The sequence below is a fragment of the Tachyglossus aculeatus genome, chromosome 11, assembly GCF_015852505.1.
Source record: "Tachyglossus aculeatus isolate mTacAcu1 chromosome 11, mTacAcu1.pri, whole genome shotgun sequence".
NCBI lineage: Eukaryota > Metazoa > Chordata > Mammalia > Monotremata > Tachyglossidae > Tachyglossus > Tachyglossus aculeatus.
The window spans coordinates 49,630,631-49,648,764 of record NC_052076.1 but is presented as its reverse complement, the minus strand read 5'-3'; the positions used below and the strand labels follow the sequence as shown (position 1 = coordinate 49,648,764).

The 18,134-nt window shown below is 42.6% G+C and overlaps 1 protein-coding gene across 1 annotated transcript in view; it reads right to left on the bottom strand.

Moving 5' to 3' along the window:
* LOC119934791 (nitrate reductase [NADH]) overlaps nt 1–14,142 on the bottom strand; it is a 64,187-nt gene extending 50,045 nt beyond the window's left edge. The window contains exons 1-3 of the mRNA XM_038754329.1: nt 14,123–14,142; nt 9,226–9,574; nt 475–783 (exon numbers count right to left, since the gene is read on the bottom strand). Of these exons, the coding sequence (XP_038610257.1) occupies nt 475–783; nt 9,226–9,574; nt 14,123–14,142 (678 nt within the window). The remainder of the gene's footprint in view (nt 1–474; nt 784–9,225; nt 9,575–14,122) is intronic.
* Nucleotides 14,143–18,134: the final 3,992 nt, after the last annotated feature.

The window sequence follows — 18,134 nt, the reverse complement described above, 5'->3', positions numbered from 1 at the left end:
CTTCTCAGGGCCTCAGTTCCCTCGTCTGGAAAATGGGGGTGAAGACTGGGAGCCCCACGTGGGCCAACCTGATTCAATCAATCGTATTCATTGAGTGCTTACTGTGTGCAGAGCACTGTACTAAGCGCTTGGGAAGGACAAGTCGGCAACACAAAGAGACGGTCCCTACCAACAACAGGCTCACAGTCTGGAAGGGGGAGGCAGACAACAAAACAAATTTCCTCAAGTACTGCATAATGGTGATGAGTCTGTATCCTCCCCAGCGCTTGGGGCAGGGCTTGGCCTGTAGTAAACGCTTCATAAATATCGAAATTATTATTTGGGGGCAGAAAGTGAGGGTGGGCGGGGCGGGCTGGGCCTCACGGGGGCCATTGGCCTCGACGTCCCCTCAGGCCTGGCCTTCCCCTCAGGCCTCGACGCCATTGGCCCAACTCCCGACATGCCCCGCGGCCGGCCCCAAGCGCGCGCGCGCACCTCGCTGAGGAAGCGGGTGATGTCGTAGACCTTGCCGTGGATGACCAGCCACGACTCCGCGTGCGAGTTGCGCCCGGCCACCTCCTCCAGGCTGTAGTAGGTGACCGGGATGTCGGGCGCCGGCCCCTCCGCCCGGCCGCCTCGGTCCCCCGACGTCGCCATCGCAAACCGAAGCGCCTCCTTTCGGCGGCGGCGCGGACTTCGGGAACGGCCCGGCTCGGACCTCGGCGGCTTCCGTCGCCGGCGGCTTCGCCCCGCCTCCTGGACGCCGCGGCCAATCACGGCCCGCCGGGGGCTTGAGGGGCTTGTCTCTCAACCAATGAGAAGGCGCCTTGGCCCCAGGACGTTTTTATGATTCTATCATACACTAGATTATAATATAATGCACTATAATAAAATATGATCTTGCCTCTCAACCAATGAGAAGGCGCCTTGGCTCCAGGACGTTTTTATGATTCTATCATACACTAGATTATAATATAATGCACTATAATAAAATATAATCTTGCCTCTCAACCAATGAGAAGGCGCTTTGGCTCCAGGACGTTCTTATTATTCTATCATACACTAGATTATAATACAATGCACTATAATAAAATATGATATTGCCTCTCAACCAATGAGAAGGCGCTTTGGCTCCAGGACGTTTTTATTATTCTATACAATAGATTATAATATAATGCACTGTGATATATGAACTTGTCTCTCATCATATAATACAATAGATTATAATATAATGCACTATAATAAAATATGATCTTGCCTCTCAACCAATGAGAAGGTGCTTTGGCTCCAGGACGTTTTTATTATTCTATCATACAGTAGATTATAATACAATGCACTATAATAAAATATGATCTTGCCTCTCAACCAATGAGAAGGCGCCTTGGCCCCAGGACGTTTTTATTATTCTATCATACACTAGATTATAATATAATGCACTATAATAAAATATGATCTTGCCTCTCAACCAATGAGAAGGCGCTTTGGCTCCTGGACGGTTTTATGATTCTATCATACACTAGATTATAAGATAATGCACTATAATAAAATATGATCTTGCCTCTCATTATTCTTTAATACAATAGGATATAATATAATGCACTATAATAAAATATAATCTTGCCTCTCAGCCAATGAGAAGGCACTTTGGCTCCAGGACTTCTTTTTATTATTCTATCGTATAATAGATTATAACATAATGCGCTATAATATAATATGATCTTGCCTCTCAACCAATGAGAAGGCGCTTTGGCTCCAGGACGTTTTTATTATTCTATACAATAGATAATAATATAATGCACTATGATATATGATCCTGTCTCTCATTATATAATACAATAGATTATAATGTAAGGCACTATAATATAATATGATCTTGTCTCTCAACCAATGAGAAGGCGCTTTGGCCCCAGGACGTTTTTATGATTCTATCATACAATAGATTATAATGTAATGCACTATAATAAAATATGATCTTGCCTCTCAACCAATGAGAAGGCGCTTTGGCTCCTGGACGTTTTTATTATTCGATGCAATAGATTATAATATAATACACTATGATATATGATCTTGTCTCTCATTATATAATACAATAGATTATAATATAATGCACTATAATATAATATGATCTTGCCTCTCAACCAATGAGAAGGCGATTTGGCTCCAGGACGTTTTTTATTCTATAATGCAATAGGATATGATATAATGCACTATAATGTAATATGACCTTGCCTCTCAACCAATGAGAAGGCGCTTTGGCTCCAGGACGTTTTTATTATTCTATCATATAATAGATTATAATATAATGCACTATAATGTAATATGACCTTGTCTCTCAACCAGTGAGAAGGCACTTTGGCTCCAGGACGTTTTTATTATTCTATACAATAGATTATAATATAATGCACTATAATATATGATCTTGCCTCTCAACCAATGAGAAGGTGCTTTGGCTCCACGACCTTTTTATTATTCTATAATACAATAGATTATAATATAATGCACTATAATATAATATGATCTTCTCTCAACCAATGAGAAGGCGCTTTGGCTCCAGGACGTTTTTATTATTCTATAATACAATAGGATATAATATAATGCACTATAATATGATCTTGTCTCTCAACCAATGAGAAGGCGCCTTGGCTCCAGGACGTTTTTATTATTCTATCATATAATAGATTATAATATAATGCACTATAATAAAATATGAACTTGCCTCTCAACCAATGAGAAGGCGCTTTGGCTCCAGGACGTTTTTATTATTCTATCATATAATAGATTATAACATAATGCACTATAATATAATAGGATCTTGCCTCTCAACCAATGAGAAGGCGATTTGGCTCCAGGATGTTTTTATTATTCTATACAATAGATTATAATATAATGCACTATAATATATGATCTTGCCTCTCAACCAATGAGAAGGCACTTTGGCTCCTGGACGTTTTTATTCTTTAATACAATAGGATATAATATAATGCACTATAATATAATATGATCTTGTCTCTCAACCAATGAGAAGGTGCTTTGGCTCCAGGACGTTTTTATTATTCTATCATACAGTAGATTATAATATAATGCACTATAATATAACATGATCTTGTCTCTCAACCAATGAGAAGGCGCTTTGGCTCCAGGAGGTTTTATTATTATATAATACAATAGGATATAATATAATGCACTATAATATAACATAATCTTGTCTCTTAACCAATGAGAAGGTGCTTTGGCTCCAGGAGGTTTTTATTATATAATACAATAGGATATAATGCACTATAATATAGCATGATCTAATATAATAGTAATATAGTGATGATAATAATGGCATTTGTTAATAATAATGATGGCCTTTGGTAAGCACTTACTATATTTCCCCCTTCTAATAATAATAATAATAATGGCATTTGTTAAACTCTTACTATATCTTCCCTTCTAATAATAATAATAATAATGATGGCATTTGGTAATAATAATGATGGCATTTGTTAAGCGCTTACTATATCTCCCCCTTCTAATAAGAATAATAATAATGATGGCATTTATTAAGTGCTTACTAGGTGCAAAGCACTGTTCTAAGCACTGGGGGGTGGGGGGGGTACAAGATGATCAGGTTGTCCCACGGGGGCTCCCAGTCTTCATCCCCATTTGACAGATGAGGTCACTGAGGCTCAGAGAAATTAAGTGACTTCTAGACTGTGAGCCCACTGTTGGGTAGGGACCGTCTCTATATGTTGCCGACTTGTACTTCCCAAGCGCTTAGTCCAGTGCTCTGCACACAGGAAGCGCTCAGTAAATACGATTGAAGGAATGAATGTGCAAAGCACTGTTCTAAGCGCTGGGAGAGTACAAGGTGATCAGGTTGTCCCAGATTGGGCTCCCAGTCTTCATCCCCATTTGACAGATGAGGGAACTGAGGCCCAGAGAAGTGAAGTGACTTGCCCAAAGTCCCACAGCTGACAAGTGGCGGAGTTGGGATTAGAACCCACGACCTCTGACTCCCAAGCCTGGGCTCTGGCCACTGAGCCACGCTGCTTCTCTCTTATTATTAGTAATAATAATAATGTTGGTATTTGTTAAGCGCTTACTATGTGCCAAGCACTATTCTAAGCACTGGGGGAGATGCAAGGTGATCAGGTTGTCCCCCGTGGGGCTCCCAGTCTTCACCCCCATTTTCCAGATGAGGTCACTGAGGCCCAGAGGAGTGAAGTGACTTGCCCAAAGTCACCCAGCTGACAAGTGGCGGAGTTGGGATTAGAACCCACGACCTCTGAGTCCCCAGCCGGGGCTCTTTCCACTGAGCCACGCTGCTTTTCTTCCCGCCTCCGGGCCCCGCCTGGCTCAGCCTTGGGTGACCGGTCTGAGGCCCTCAGCCCCTCGAGGCCGGGGCTCATTCATTCTTTCATTTATTCATTCATTCAATTGTATTGATTGAGCAATTACTGTGCACAGAGCACTGTACTAAGCGCTTGGAAAGCGCAGTTCAGCAACAGAGTCAATCCCTGCCCACAACGGGCTCACAGTCGGGATTGTGGAAGGAAGCCACCTGAGGGGAGAGAAGGCCAATAAGAAAGTGAGAGCAAAATAGACCTTATTTCACCTGCCACAGACTAAGCCCCCTTTTTCCTCTCCTCCTCCCCATCCCCATCCTTTTAGACTGTGAGCCCACTGTTGGGTAGGGACTGTCTCTATATGTTGCTAACTTGGACTTCCCAAGCGCTTAGTACAGTGCTCTGCACACAGTAAGCGCTCAATAAATACGACTGATTGATTGATTGATTGATTGATCCCCCCACTCTACCTCCTTCCCCTCCCCACAGCACCTGTATATATGTTTGTCCAGATTTATTACTCTATTTATTTTACTTGGACATATTTACCATTCTGTTTATTTTGTTAATGATGTGCATCTAGCTTTATTTCTATTTCTTCTGATGACTTCATTCATTCATTCATTCAATCGTATTTACTGAGCGCTTCCTGTGTGCAGAGCACTGGACTAAGCGCTTGGGAAGTCGAAGTTGGCAACATCTAGAGACGGGCCCTACCCAACAGCGGGCTCACAGTCTAGAAGTGTGCAGAACACTGTACTAAGCGCTTGGGAAGTCCAAGTTGGCAACATATAGAGACGGTCCCTACCCAACAGTGGGCTCACAGTCTAGAAGTTAGAGAAGCAGCGTGGCTCAGTGGAAAGAGCCCGGGCTTGGGAGGCAGAGGTTGTGGGTTCTAATTCTGGTTCCGCCACTTGTCAGCTGTGTGACTTTGGGCAAGTCACTTCACTTCTCTGTGCTTCAGTCACCTCATCTGTAAAATGGGGATGAAGAATGTGAGCCCCACGTGGGACAACCTGATCACCTTGTATCTCCCCCAGAACAGGGCTTGGCATATAGTAAGCGCTTAACAAAGGCCATCATTAGTGTTATTATTATTATTATCAAAGAGGTAATAATGAATAGCTAGCTGGAGCCCTACAGTTGTTTGATACTCTTGCATAGATTACTTAACATAATGGTGTCATAAGACTATACAAAATGATGCTTTGTGCAAATCCACAGACCCTAGAACATGTCATCTATCTAGTCTATCTCATTCTTCTAGACTGTGAGCCCACTGTTGGGTAGAGACCATTTCTATACGTTGCCAACTTGTGCTTCCCAAGCGCTTAGTACAGTGCCCTGCACACAGTAAGTACTCAATAAATACGATTGAATGAATTCATTTGTTCATCACTACTATTATTATTCAATCGTATTTATTGAGCGCTTTCTCACCCCAGACCCCTCCCTTCACATGCAACAGTCACTTCCCACTTTCAAAGCATTTATTAAAATCACATCTCCTCCAAAAGGCCTTCCTTGCCTAAGCCCTCATTTTCCCTACTCCTTTTCTCTTCTGTGTTGTTCTTGAACTCGGATTTGTACCCTTTATTCACCCCACTTTAAGCCTCACAACATTTATGTTGTTCTCTTATGCGACGCCATGGACATATCTCTCCCCGAACGCCCCACCTCCATCTGCAGTCAGTCAATCAATCAATCAATCAATCGTATTTATTGAGCACTTACTGTGTGCAGAGCACTGGACTAAGCGCTTGGGAAGTACAAGTCGGCAACACATAGAGACAGTCCCTACCCAACAGCGGGCTCACAGTCTAGAAGGGGGAGACAGAGAACAAAACCAAACATACTAACAAAATAAAATAAATAGAATAGATATGTACAAGTAAGATAAATAAATAAATAAATAAATAGTGGTAGAGTATCCATAGAGTTTTCTTCGTAAAAATATGGAAGCGGTTTACCATTGCCTCCTTCCGTGCAGTAAAACGCTTACGTACGTAGCAATAGTTTATTTTAATGTCAGTCTAGAGGTAGACTGTGAGCTCCTTGTGGGCAGGGAACACGTCTATCAAATCTGTTATGTCGTAATAATAATAATAACGACATTTATTAAGAGCTTACTATGTGCAAAGCACTGTTCTAAGCGCTGGGGAGGTTACAAGGTGATCAGGTTGTCCCACGGGGGGCTCACAGTCCCCATTTTACAGATGAGGGAACTGAGGCCCAGAAAAGTGAAGTGACTTGCCCAAAGTCACAGAGCTGACAATTGGCAGAGCCGGGATTTGAATCCATGACCTCTGCCTCCGAAGACCGGGCTCTTTCCACTGAGCCACGCTGCTTCTCACTACTCTTCCAAGCGCTTAGTACGGTGCTCTGAATTGCAGTAAAGGCTCACTGAATACGATTGATTGATTGATGTCATCAGGTGACAAGAATCAATCAATCAATCATATTTATTGAGCGCTTACTGTGTGCGGAGCACTGTCCTAAGCGCTTGGGAAGTACAAGTTGGCAACATATAGAGACAGTCCCTACCCAGCAGTGGGCTCACAGTCTAAAAGGGGGAGACAGAGAACAAAACCAAACATACTAACAAAATAAAATAAATAGAATAGATATGTACAAGTAAAATAAATAAATAAACAAATGAATAGAAGCAGTGTGGCCTAGTGGATAGAGCATGGGCCTGGGAGACAGAAGGACCTGGGTTCTAATCCTGGCTCCACCACTTGTCTGCTGAGTGACCTTGGGCAACTCACTTTGGTTTTGTTATCCTGGATCTCTGGCTCCCATCCCCGTTGAATTAGCAGTCTGTCTGGAGACAGAGTCAGCTCTCTGCTTTTTTCTTTCAAGTGGCATTTTTTTATCAATCAATCAATCAATCAATCGTATTTGTTGAGCGCTCACTGTGTGCAGAGCACTGGACTAAGCGCTTGGGAAGTCCAAGTTGGCAACATCTAGAGACGGTCCCTACCCAACAGTGGGCTCACAGTCTAGAAGGGGGAGACAGAGAACAAAACCAAACATATTAACAAAATAAAATAAATAGAATAGATAGGTACAAGTAAAATAAATAAATGGAGTAATAAATACGAACAAACATATAATGGTATTTAAGTGCTTACTAAGTGCCAGACACTTTACTGAGCACAGGGGTAGAAAGCACATGGAGAAGCAGCGTGGCTCAGTGGAAAGAGCCCGGGCTTTGGAGTCAGAGGTCATGGGTTCAAATCCCGGCTCCACCACTTGTCAGCTGTGTGACTTTGGGCAAGACACTTAACTTCTCTGTGCCTCAGTTCCCTCATCTGTAAAATGGGGATTAAGACTGTGAGCCCCACGTGGGACAACTTGATCACCTTGTATCCTCCCCCAACGCTTAGAACAGTGCTCTGCCCATAGTAAGCGCTTAACAAATACCATCATCATTATTATTATTATTATTATTATTACATGAGTAGATACCCACTGTTGGGTAGGGACTGTCTCTATATGTTGCCAATTTGTACTTCCCAAGCGCTTAGTACAGTGCTCTGCACATAGTAAGCGCTCAATAAATACAATTGATGATGATGATGATGATACAAGCTAATCAGGTTGAAAACAGACCGTGTTTTTCAGCTGATCTGTCCCCTGACCGGTACTGATGTAGCACCATATGCCTTTAGGTCTTGGATTTTTGGTTTAAAACCCAGTCTCCCTCTGGCTTGATTCCCATGACTAAGGAAGCAGTGTGGTCTATTGCATAGAGCCCACGCCCGGGAGTCAGAAGGACCTGGGTTCTAAGCCCAGCTCCACCACTTGTCTGCTGTGTGATCTTGGGCAGGTCACTTAACTTCTCTGTGCCTCAGTTACCTCAACTGTCAATCATATTTATGGAGCATTTACTGGGTGGAGAACACTGGACTAAGCACTTGACAGAATACGATATAACAGCGCTTAGTACAGTGCTCTGCACACAGTAAGCGCTCAATAAATACGATTGACTGAATAAATGAATGATGTCTGCTGTGTGACCTTGGGCAAGTCCCTTACCTTCTCTGAGCCTCAGTTCCCTCGTCTGTAAAATGGGGATGAAGACTGAGACAACCTCCCCAGGATACATTTGTATCCTCCCCACGCTTAGAACAGTGCTTTGCACATAGTAAGCGCTTAACAAATGCCATCATTATTATTATTACACACACACACACACACACACACACACACACACACAAGGAACAAGTCAGAAAGAGACTGAAATAGATACATGGGAATAAAGCATTATCGAACAAACTGGAGGGCAAGAGGGTTTTGTAAAAAAAAAAAACAAAAACAGAAATTGAAGACACAGAATTAGAGACATGGGAGGCCGAGACAGGGAAAGGGTAAAATCTGTACCACATTGAAAAGTAGGGCTCCAGCTAGCTATTCATTTTTTATTTTATTTTTTTATTTTATTTTTTTTTATTTTTTTATTTTTATTTTATTTTATTTTATTTTTATTTTATTTTTATTTATTATTTATTTTATTTTCTGGCCTCTTTTATTGAAGCAGCAAGTCTGAATGCTGCACTTTGGAACAAGTAGCAGAGGTGGGGTCATTCGTACGATCACTTTAAGCAGGGAGCTGTGTGAAAAGCCACTTGGAGAAAAATAGCTTTATTATCTTTTCACAGAGAATTAGAGAATTTTCTTTTTCGGGGTGATCAAGAGGCATTTAGAAGAATGTGTACAGTTTTTTTTTTAGTTGCTATTAACTTTGTGCTTACTTTGAACAGTGGACATCAGCCCCACTGTAAAGCGCAGATTTTAGGCTCCAGACTGGTCTCTTTTATCCATAATCGCTGGATCAAGGCCTTTAAATCAAGCAGTCAAGACACAAAACACAAACAAAACTGTAATTTGTTTCTTCCTGCCATATGTTTACCTTGGCATTGAGAAGACTAAAGCTTTTCCTGACTGGGGACGGGTGATGACATTTGGAGGTTGATTCATTGGAAATGGCCCGAGCAACTGGCCTTTCATTTCTCCTCATTTTTTCCCTTGGTGTCCCATCATGTGTTCGGAAACACATTGGATGAAAGAATTCTCGTTTTGACAAAGTATTTCCCCCGTGAACTCCCACGTATCTATAGATGAATATGCTCGGGGTTGAACTGGGCGGAGGGGAGGACGAAAGGGAAGGAGAAGGAGAATGGGGAAAGGATCTTTTCAGAGCTATGAAAGACTCGCTTCCTTCAAAAGGAGCCCTTGAACTCCACTGAAAGAGCTTTGGACTGCAGAATGGAGGTCGTTCAAAACTAAACTCTTAGTTCAAGTTGGATATCAAAGGTAATAATAATAATAATAATAAGGTTGGTATTTGTTAAGCGCTTACTATGTGCAAAGCACTGTTCTAAGCGCTGGGGTAGGTACAAGGTAGGTTGTCCCACGAGGGGCTCACAGTCTTCATCCCCATTTTCCAGATGAGGGAACGGAGGCCCAGATAAGTGAAGTGACTTGCCCAACGTCACCCAGCTGACAAGTGGCGGAGCCGGGATTTGAACCCACGACCTCTGACTCCAAAGCCCGTGCTCTTTCCACTATGAAATAATATTAATAATGATGGCATTTATTAAGCGCTTACTATGTGCAAAGCACCGTTCTATGCGCTGGGGAGGTTACAACGTGATCAGGTTGTCCCACGTGGGGCTCACAGTCTTCATCCCCATTTTACAGATGAGGGAACAGAGGCCCAGATAAGTGAAGTGACTTGCCCAACGTCACACAGCTGACAAGTGGCAGAGCCGGGATTTGAACCCACGACCTCTGACTCCAAAGCCCGTGCTCTTTCCACTATGAAATAATAATAATAATGATGGCATTTATTAAGCGCTTACTATGTTCAAAGCACCGTTCTAAGCGCTGGGGAGGTTACAACGTGATCAGGTTGTCCCACGGAGGGCTCACAGTCTTAATCCCCATTTGACAGATGAGGTAACTGAGGCCCAGAGAAGTGAAGTGACTTGCCCAAAGTCACACAGCTGCCAAATGAAAGTTCCTTGAGGGCAGGGATCATGTCTACCAACTCTATTGTAGTCTCCTAAGAGTTAGTATAGTGTTATGCACACAGTAAGCGCTCAATAAATACCACCAATAGATTGACCGTCATTTTAAATCTCTGAAAACTAACCCAGAATTCCCATACCATCACATTCCTTCTTTCCTCTGCGCGTGCACACACACGGTAAATGTTGTTTTAGTGTTAATTCATAGGAAAGCTACCAACTCTTTCATTCATTCGATTGTATTTATTGAGCGCTTCCTGTGTGCAGAGCACTGTACTAAGCGCTTGGGAAGTACAAGTTGGCGACATATAGAGACGGTCCCTAGCCACCAACGGGCTCGCAGTCTAGAAGGGGGAGACAGACAACAAAACAAAACATGGGGACAGGTGTCGAGTCATCAGAATAAATAGAAATAGAGCTAGATGCACATCATTCACAAAATAAATAGAATGGTAAATATGTCCAAGTAAAATAAATAGAGTGATAAATCTGTACAAACATATATACAGGTGCTGTGGGGAGGGGACAACGCTCTTGTGTTGTACTCTTCCAAGCGCTTAGTACAGTGCACTGCACACAATAAGCGCTCTATCATCCTTTCTGCCCGGAACTTTGGCATTATTCTTGACTCCTTTCTGTCAATCAACCCACATATTCAATCCGTCACTAAATCCGGTCATTCCCACGTTCACAGCATCACTAAAATCCTGCCTTTCCTCTCCAACTTAACTGTTACCATATTGATGCCATTTGTACTTCCCAAGCACTTAGTACAGTGCCCTGCACATAGTAAGCGCTCAATAAATACGATTGATGATGATGATGATGATACAATCACTCATCCTATCCTGCCTGGATTACTGCATCAACCCCCTTGCTGAATTCTCAGCCTCCTGTCTCCCCACTCCGATCAATCAATCAATCAATCGTATTTATTGAGCGCTTACTGTGTGCCAAGCACTGTACTAAGCGCTTGGGAAGTACAATTTGGCAACATATAGAGACAGTCCCTACCCAACAGTGGGCTCACAGTCTAAAAGGGGGAGACAGAGAACAAAACCAAACATACTAACAAAATAAAATAAATAGAATAGATATGTATAAGTAAAATAAATAAATACAGTAATAAATATGTACAAACATATATACAGGTGCTGTGGGGAAGGGAAGGAGGTAAGATGGGGGGGATGGAGAGGGGGACTTTATTTATTTATTTATAATGGAGACTTTATTACTCCAGTAATAAAGTCACCATCATCGGGTAGTTCTGGCCCGTTAGTGTTAGAGGAGAACTGGGAGGGTATGTGACCATTCCAGAGTTTTAAGGAAAATCTCTCCAATAGGTCTATTTAAGAGTAGTAGTAGTAGTATATTATTTATTAAGCCCCTTCTTTGTGCAAAACACCAGACTCAGAGCTGGGAAAAGGAACATGGATGTCCCAGCCCCCACGGGGCACACAGTCTCCTGGCACTTAATTGTTTTTTAATTATTTCTAATTATATAGGCTCCTTGATCCTTTTAAAAGTCCATAAAATCCTTTTATATATTTTAAGGTCTTTATTAAATCATCCATAAAGTGGTCTCTTCTCCAAAGTAAATAATTCCACTAACCTTTAATACTGTCGGATCTATTTTCCAACTCTTTAATCATCTTTACGATTCATCTTAGAGCCTTCTAACAAATTGTCGGCATCCTATTAAACTGTAGATGCCCAAACTGGATGCACTAATCCAAATAAGGCCAAGTGGGGAATAGTAGGATTGTCTTGTAGTAATAATATTTGCAGTATTTGTTCTGTGCTTACTGTGTGCCAAACACTAAGAAAGTAATAATAATAATAATAATAATTGTGGTAATAATAATAATAATTGTGGTATTTGTTATATGCTTACTAGGTGCCAGGCATTGTACTAAGTGCTGGGTAGGATACAAGCAAAATCAGATTGGACACAGTCTCTGTCCCGCATGGGGCTCACAGTCTTCATCCCCATTTTACAGATGAGGGAACTGAGGCACAGAGAAGTGAAGTGAATTGCCCAAGGCCACACAGCAGACAAGTGGTGGAGTCAGGATTAAGAGAACAGCATGACCTAAAGAAGCAGCGTGGCTCAGTGGAGAGAGCCCGGGCTTTGGAGTCAGAGGTCATGGGTTCAAATCTCGGCTCTGCCAATTGTCAGCTGTGTAACTTTGGGCAAGTCACTTGACTTCTCTGTGCCTCAGTTCCTTCATCTGTAAAATGGGGATTAAAATGGGGATTAAGACTGTGAGCCCCACGTGGGACAACCTGATCACCTTGCGCTTAGAACAGTGCTTTGCACATAGTAAGCGCTTAACAAGTACCATCATACCAGCGCTTAGAACAGTGCTTCCAGTGCTTGCAACAGTGCTTTGCAAATAGTAAGCGCTTAATAAATGCCATCATTATTATTATTATTAGTGCTAGAGCATGGGCTTGGGAGTCAGAAGGGTCCGGGTTCTAATTCCAGCTCCACCATTCATCTGCTGTGTGACTTTGGGCAAGTCGCTAAACTTCTCAGTTCCCTCATCTGTAAAATGGGGATTAAGACTGTGAGCCCCACGTGGGACACGGTCTGTATCCGACCCGATTAACTTGTATCTATGCCAGTGCTTAGTCTAGTGCCTGGCGCAGAGTAAGCACTTAACAAATACCATTAAAAAAAAAAAAAAACAGCGGTAAATGCCGGGGAAGATAAAACACGATCAGATCAAACACAGTCCCTGTCCCACATGGGGCCTAGAGTCTAAGGTGAAGCAAGAAAAGGTATTGAATTCCCATTTTACAGATGAGGAAACTGAGGTACCTAGAAGTTATGTGCTTGCCCAAGGTTACTCAACAGGCCAGTGGCAGAGCCTGCATCAGAACCCAGGTCTCTTGATGTCCAGCCCTGTGCTCTTTCCATGAGGTAAGAGATGCCCATTATGATTTGAAAAGTAACTGCTAATATTAAAAGCCCGCTGGTGGGTAGGGACCGTCTCTATATGTTGCCAACTCGGACTTCCCAAGCGCTTAGTACAGTGCTCTGCACACAGTAAGCGCTCAATAAATACGATTGATTGAATGAATGAATGAATGAAGTTCCTTGTGGGCAGTGAACGTATCTACCAGCCGTTATAGTGTTCTCCCACGCTCTTACTACAGTTCTCTGCACAAAGTAAGAGCTCAATAAATACAATCGATTGAATGATTGATTGATTATTGGGTCACAGTACCCCACATTAAGAAAGCCTTGAAATGCTCACCCATTCCAATCCTGCGTACATGCCCATATGTACGTTAGTTTGTGTGGTTCTCTTTGAAATGACATAACACAAAGGAAAAGGCCAGAGGGAGGGTGGGTATTGTGCAAAAACATGCAACATGAATTTTTAGCTGTGCATGAGGCTGAACTAAAATGTCTCCATCAGAGAAGTGAGGCTATTTTACAACAATTTCATGCTATAGTAGTAGTAGAAGTAGACTGTGAGCCCACTGTTGGGTAGGGACCGTCTCTAGATGTTGCCAACTTGTACTTCCCAAGCGCTTAGTCCAGTGCTCTGCACACAGTAAGCGCTCAATAAATACAATTGAATGAATGAATGAAGTTCCTTGTGGGCAGTGAACGTATCTACCAGCTCCATTATAGTGTTCTCCCACGCTCTTACTATACTACAGTTCTCTGCACAAAGTAAGAGCTCAATAAATACAATCGATTGAATGATTGATTGATTATTGGGTCACAGTACCCCACATTAAGAAAGCCTTGTAATGCTCAACCATTCCAATCCTGCGTACATGCCCGTATGTACGTTAGTCTATGTGGTTCTCTTTGAAATGACATAACACAAAGGAAAAGGCCAGAGGGCGGGTGGGTATTGTGCAAAAACATGCAACATGAATTTTTAGCTGGGCATGAGGCTGAACTAAAATGTCTCCATCAGAGACGTGAGGCTATTTTACAACAATTTCACGCTATAGTAGTAGTAGAAGTAGACTGTGAGCCCACTGTTGGGTAGGGACCGTCTCTAGATGTTGCCAACTTGTACTTCCCAAGTGCTTAGTCCAGTGCTCTGCACACAGTAAGCGCTCAATAAATACGATTGAATGAATGAATGAAGTTCCTCGTGGGCAGTGAACGTATCTACCAGTTCCGTTATAGTGTTCTCCCACGCTCTTACTACAGTTCTCTGCACAAAGTAAGAGCTCAATAAATACAATCGATCGAATGATTGATTGATTATTGGGTCACAATACCCCACATTAAGAAAGCCTTGTAATGCTCACCCATTCCAATCCTGCGTACATGCCCATATGTACATTAGTTTGTGTGGTTCTCTTTGAAATGACATAACACAAAGAAACAGGCCAGAGGGCAGGTGGGTATTGTGCAAAAACATGCAACATGAATTTTTAGCTGGGCATGAGGCTGAACTAAAATGTCTCCATCAGAGAAGTGAGGCTATTTTACAACAATTTCGCGCTATAGTAGTAGTAGAAGTAGACTGTGAGCCCACTGTTGGGTAGGGACCGTCTCTAGATGTTGCCAACTTGGACTTCCCAAGCGCTTAGTCCAGTGCTCTGCACACAGTAAGCGCTCAATAAATACGATTGAATGAATGAATGAAGTTCCTTGTGGGCAGTGAACGTATCTACCAGCTCCGTTATAGTGTTCTCCCACGCTCTTACTACAGTTCTCTGCACAAAGTAAGAGCTCAATAAATACAATCGATTGAATGATTGATTGATTATTGGGTCACAATACCCCACATTAAGAAAGCCTTGTAATGCTCAACCATTCCAATCCTGCGTACATGCCCATATGTACGTTAGTTTGTGTGGTTCTCTTTGAAATGACATAACACAAAGGAAAAGGCCAGAGGGAGGGTGGGTATTGTGCAAAAACATGCAACGTGAATTTTTAGCTGGGCATGAGGCTGAACTAAAATGTCTCCATCAGAGACGTGAGGCTATTTTACAACAATTTCACGCTATAGCAGTAGTAGAAGTAGACTGTGAGCCCACTGTTGGGTAGGGACCGTCTCTATATGTTGCCAACTTGTACTTCCCAAGCGCTTAGTCCAGTGCTCTGCACATAGTAAGCGCTCAATAAATACGACTGAATGAATGAAAGTAGTAGTGGCAGTAGCAGTAGTCTGCTGCTCTGGCTCCAAAGTCTTTTGTCTCTGGAGAGGAAAAAATAAATCTGCCTAGACAATTAAAGCAGCATTTCAAAGCACAAGGAATTTCAGGGTTCCCTAATTCTTTGGTGTTTCTCAAACACGGCCTTGTCATTTTGATCTATTTTCCTACCTCAGCCTCAACTCTGAAGACGTTAGTATTTGGGACTGAAGCGGACACTGCTGGTTTGAGGAGGTACTGTAAGGATTAGAATGGAAAGACATCAGTGGTTCCTTTGATCCATTTGAGATGGATTAAAATAGATAAATTCCAAATCATTGCAAGGAAAAGATTCTTAATCTTCTGTCCTTGGCGGCGCGTGAAGCAGAGAACCCAGTGCCGGGAGAAAAGTCCTGACCTGTTCGCTTATTGTCCTAAAATGGCATGAGTCACAACGTTTAGTCAAATCACTATTCCCTGTGACCCTGCCCCTTTTATGAATTTTAAGATAAGGTATCCTAACTAAACTGAATAATTCAATCTCCTCTGTCTGCAAATACAAGGCCCAGGGTGAGCTTTCTACTTGCTCTTCCCCAGCTGTTTTCACCTCTGCCTCTGCCAACAACCCTTCATTGCTGCATTCCAACAAATTAGCCCTGTGACAGCAGATTATTTTTAACTTCAATAGAATTGCCCCCTCTTTTAATATTGTCTGCGTGTCCTACATTCTCTCGGTAAAAAGAGCATCATGGGGTCACTTCTGAGAACTTTTAATTACTCCCAATTGTTTGTGAAATCCTCTTAGAAGCTTAAAAATAGCATTTATCCCTCCCCCAATTTTGTATTTTACCACTTAATGCATCATGAGATTTCTTTCTACCACAATCTCCTACAGGGAGGGTTTGGAGAAGCTGAAATAGGTCCCACTTCTAATAGAGCTCAATGGGTTCCCTATTTTCACCAGGGTAATATTTCCTCATCCTGAAGACTCTGTTGAAGCTCTTGGCTTTAGGGTGGGCAAAAGTGGCTAGGACCTCTTTCTATTGATAGTGGCCTAGACTGAAGAGAAATAGTAAATTATCTTTTCCGGCCTAGACTGAAGAGAAATAGTAAATTATCTTTTCCGCCCTGATCTTCTTGCTTGCTGAGAGCTCACCTCCTCCAGGAGGCCTTCCCAGACTGAGCCCCTTCCTTCCTCTCCCCCTCGTCCCCCTCTCCATCCCCCCATCTTACTTCCTTCCCTTCCCCACATAGTTTGTACATATGTTTGTACATATTTATTACTCTATTTATTTATTTTACTTGTACATATCTATTCTATTTATTTTATTTTGTTAGTATGTTTGGTTTTGTTCTCTGTCTCCCCTTTTTAGACTGTGAGCCCACTGTTGGGTAGGGACTGTCTCTATATGGTGCCAATTTGTACTTCCCAAGCGCTTAGTACAGTGCTCTGCACATAGTAAGCACTCAATAAATACGATTGATGATGATCTTCTTGAAGTGCCATTCTGAATGGATCATTTCCCGCCTGAGAAATCGCCTATGAGACCCATATCTCTCCACATCAAAAGAGAGACTCTTCATTCACGGACTCAGGCTATTTATCCCCTTACCTTTCTGCTGTCTTTCCTGATACACAACGGATCGCACACTTCACTCCTTCCAAGTGAACCTCTAAACTCTACCCACTTTCAACTCTCCTGTCTCTGACCCACATCGTATTCCCTGTCTTCTTCAAGGACGTCCCTCCCCACCAAGCCACGTCTTCCCTACTTTCAGAGTCCTTCTAGAAAGTCACCTCCTCCAAGAGGTTTTCCCTAACTCATCCGCACCTCCCTCGTCATGTCACCCCATTAGCAATTTTTAGTGATTTTTTGAGAAGCAGCATAACCTAGGTGGAAAAAAACCTGGGAGTCAGGGAACCTGGATTCTAATCCTGACTCTAGCACTCGCCTGTTGTGTGATCTTGGATGAGTCAGTTTCGTCCTCTGTAAAATTGGGATTCAATACCTGTTCTCTGTTAGACTGAGAGCCCGGGGCAAGGAAGTGACTCTGTCTAATAATAATAATAATGTTGGTATTTGTTAAGCGCTTACTATGTGCAAAGCACTGTTCTAAGCGCTGGGGTAGGTACAAGGTAATCAGGTTGTCCCACGAGGGGCTCACAGTCTTCATCCCCATTTTCCAGATAAAGGAACTGAGGCCCAGAGAAGTGAGGTGACTTGCCCAATGTCACACAGCTGACAAGTGGCGGAGCCGGGATTTGAACCCACGACCTCTGACTCCAAAGTCCAGGCTCTTTTCACTGAGCCACGCTGCTTCCCCTTATAATAGAGTTCAGTGGGTTCCCTGTTTTTGCCATGGTAATAGTTCCTTATCCTGAAGATTTTGTTGAAGCTGTTGGCTTTAGGGTGGGAAAAAGTATATCTTCCCCAGCCCAGCATAGTTCTCGCTTGACACATCGTAAGTGCTTAACCAATACTATTATTATTATGAGCACTTGTGTGTATATTGGTTTATCTGTTTCATATATTTATTATAATAATAATGGTATTTAAGTGCTTAACTATAATACTAATAATAATGGCATTTATTAAGCGCTTACTATGTGCAAAGCACTGTTCTAAGCGCTGGGGGGATACAAGGTGATCAGGTTGTCCCACGGGGGGCT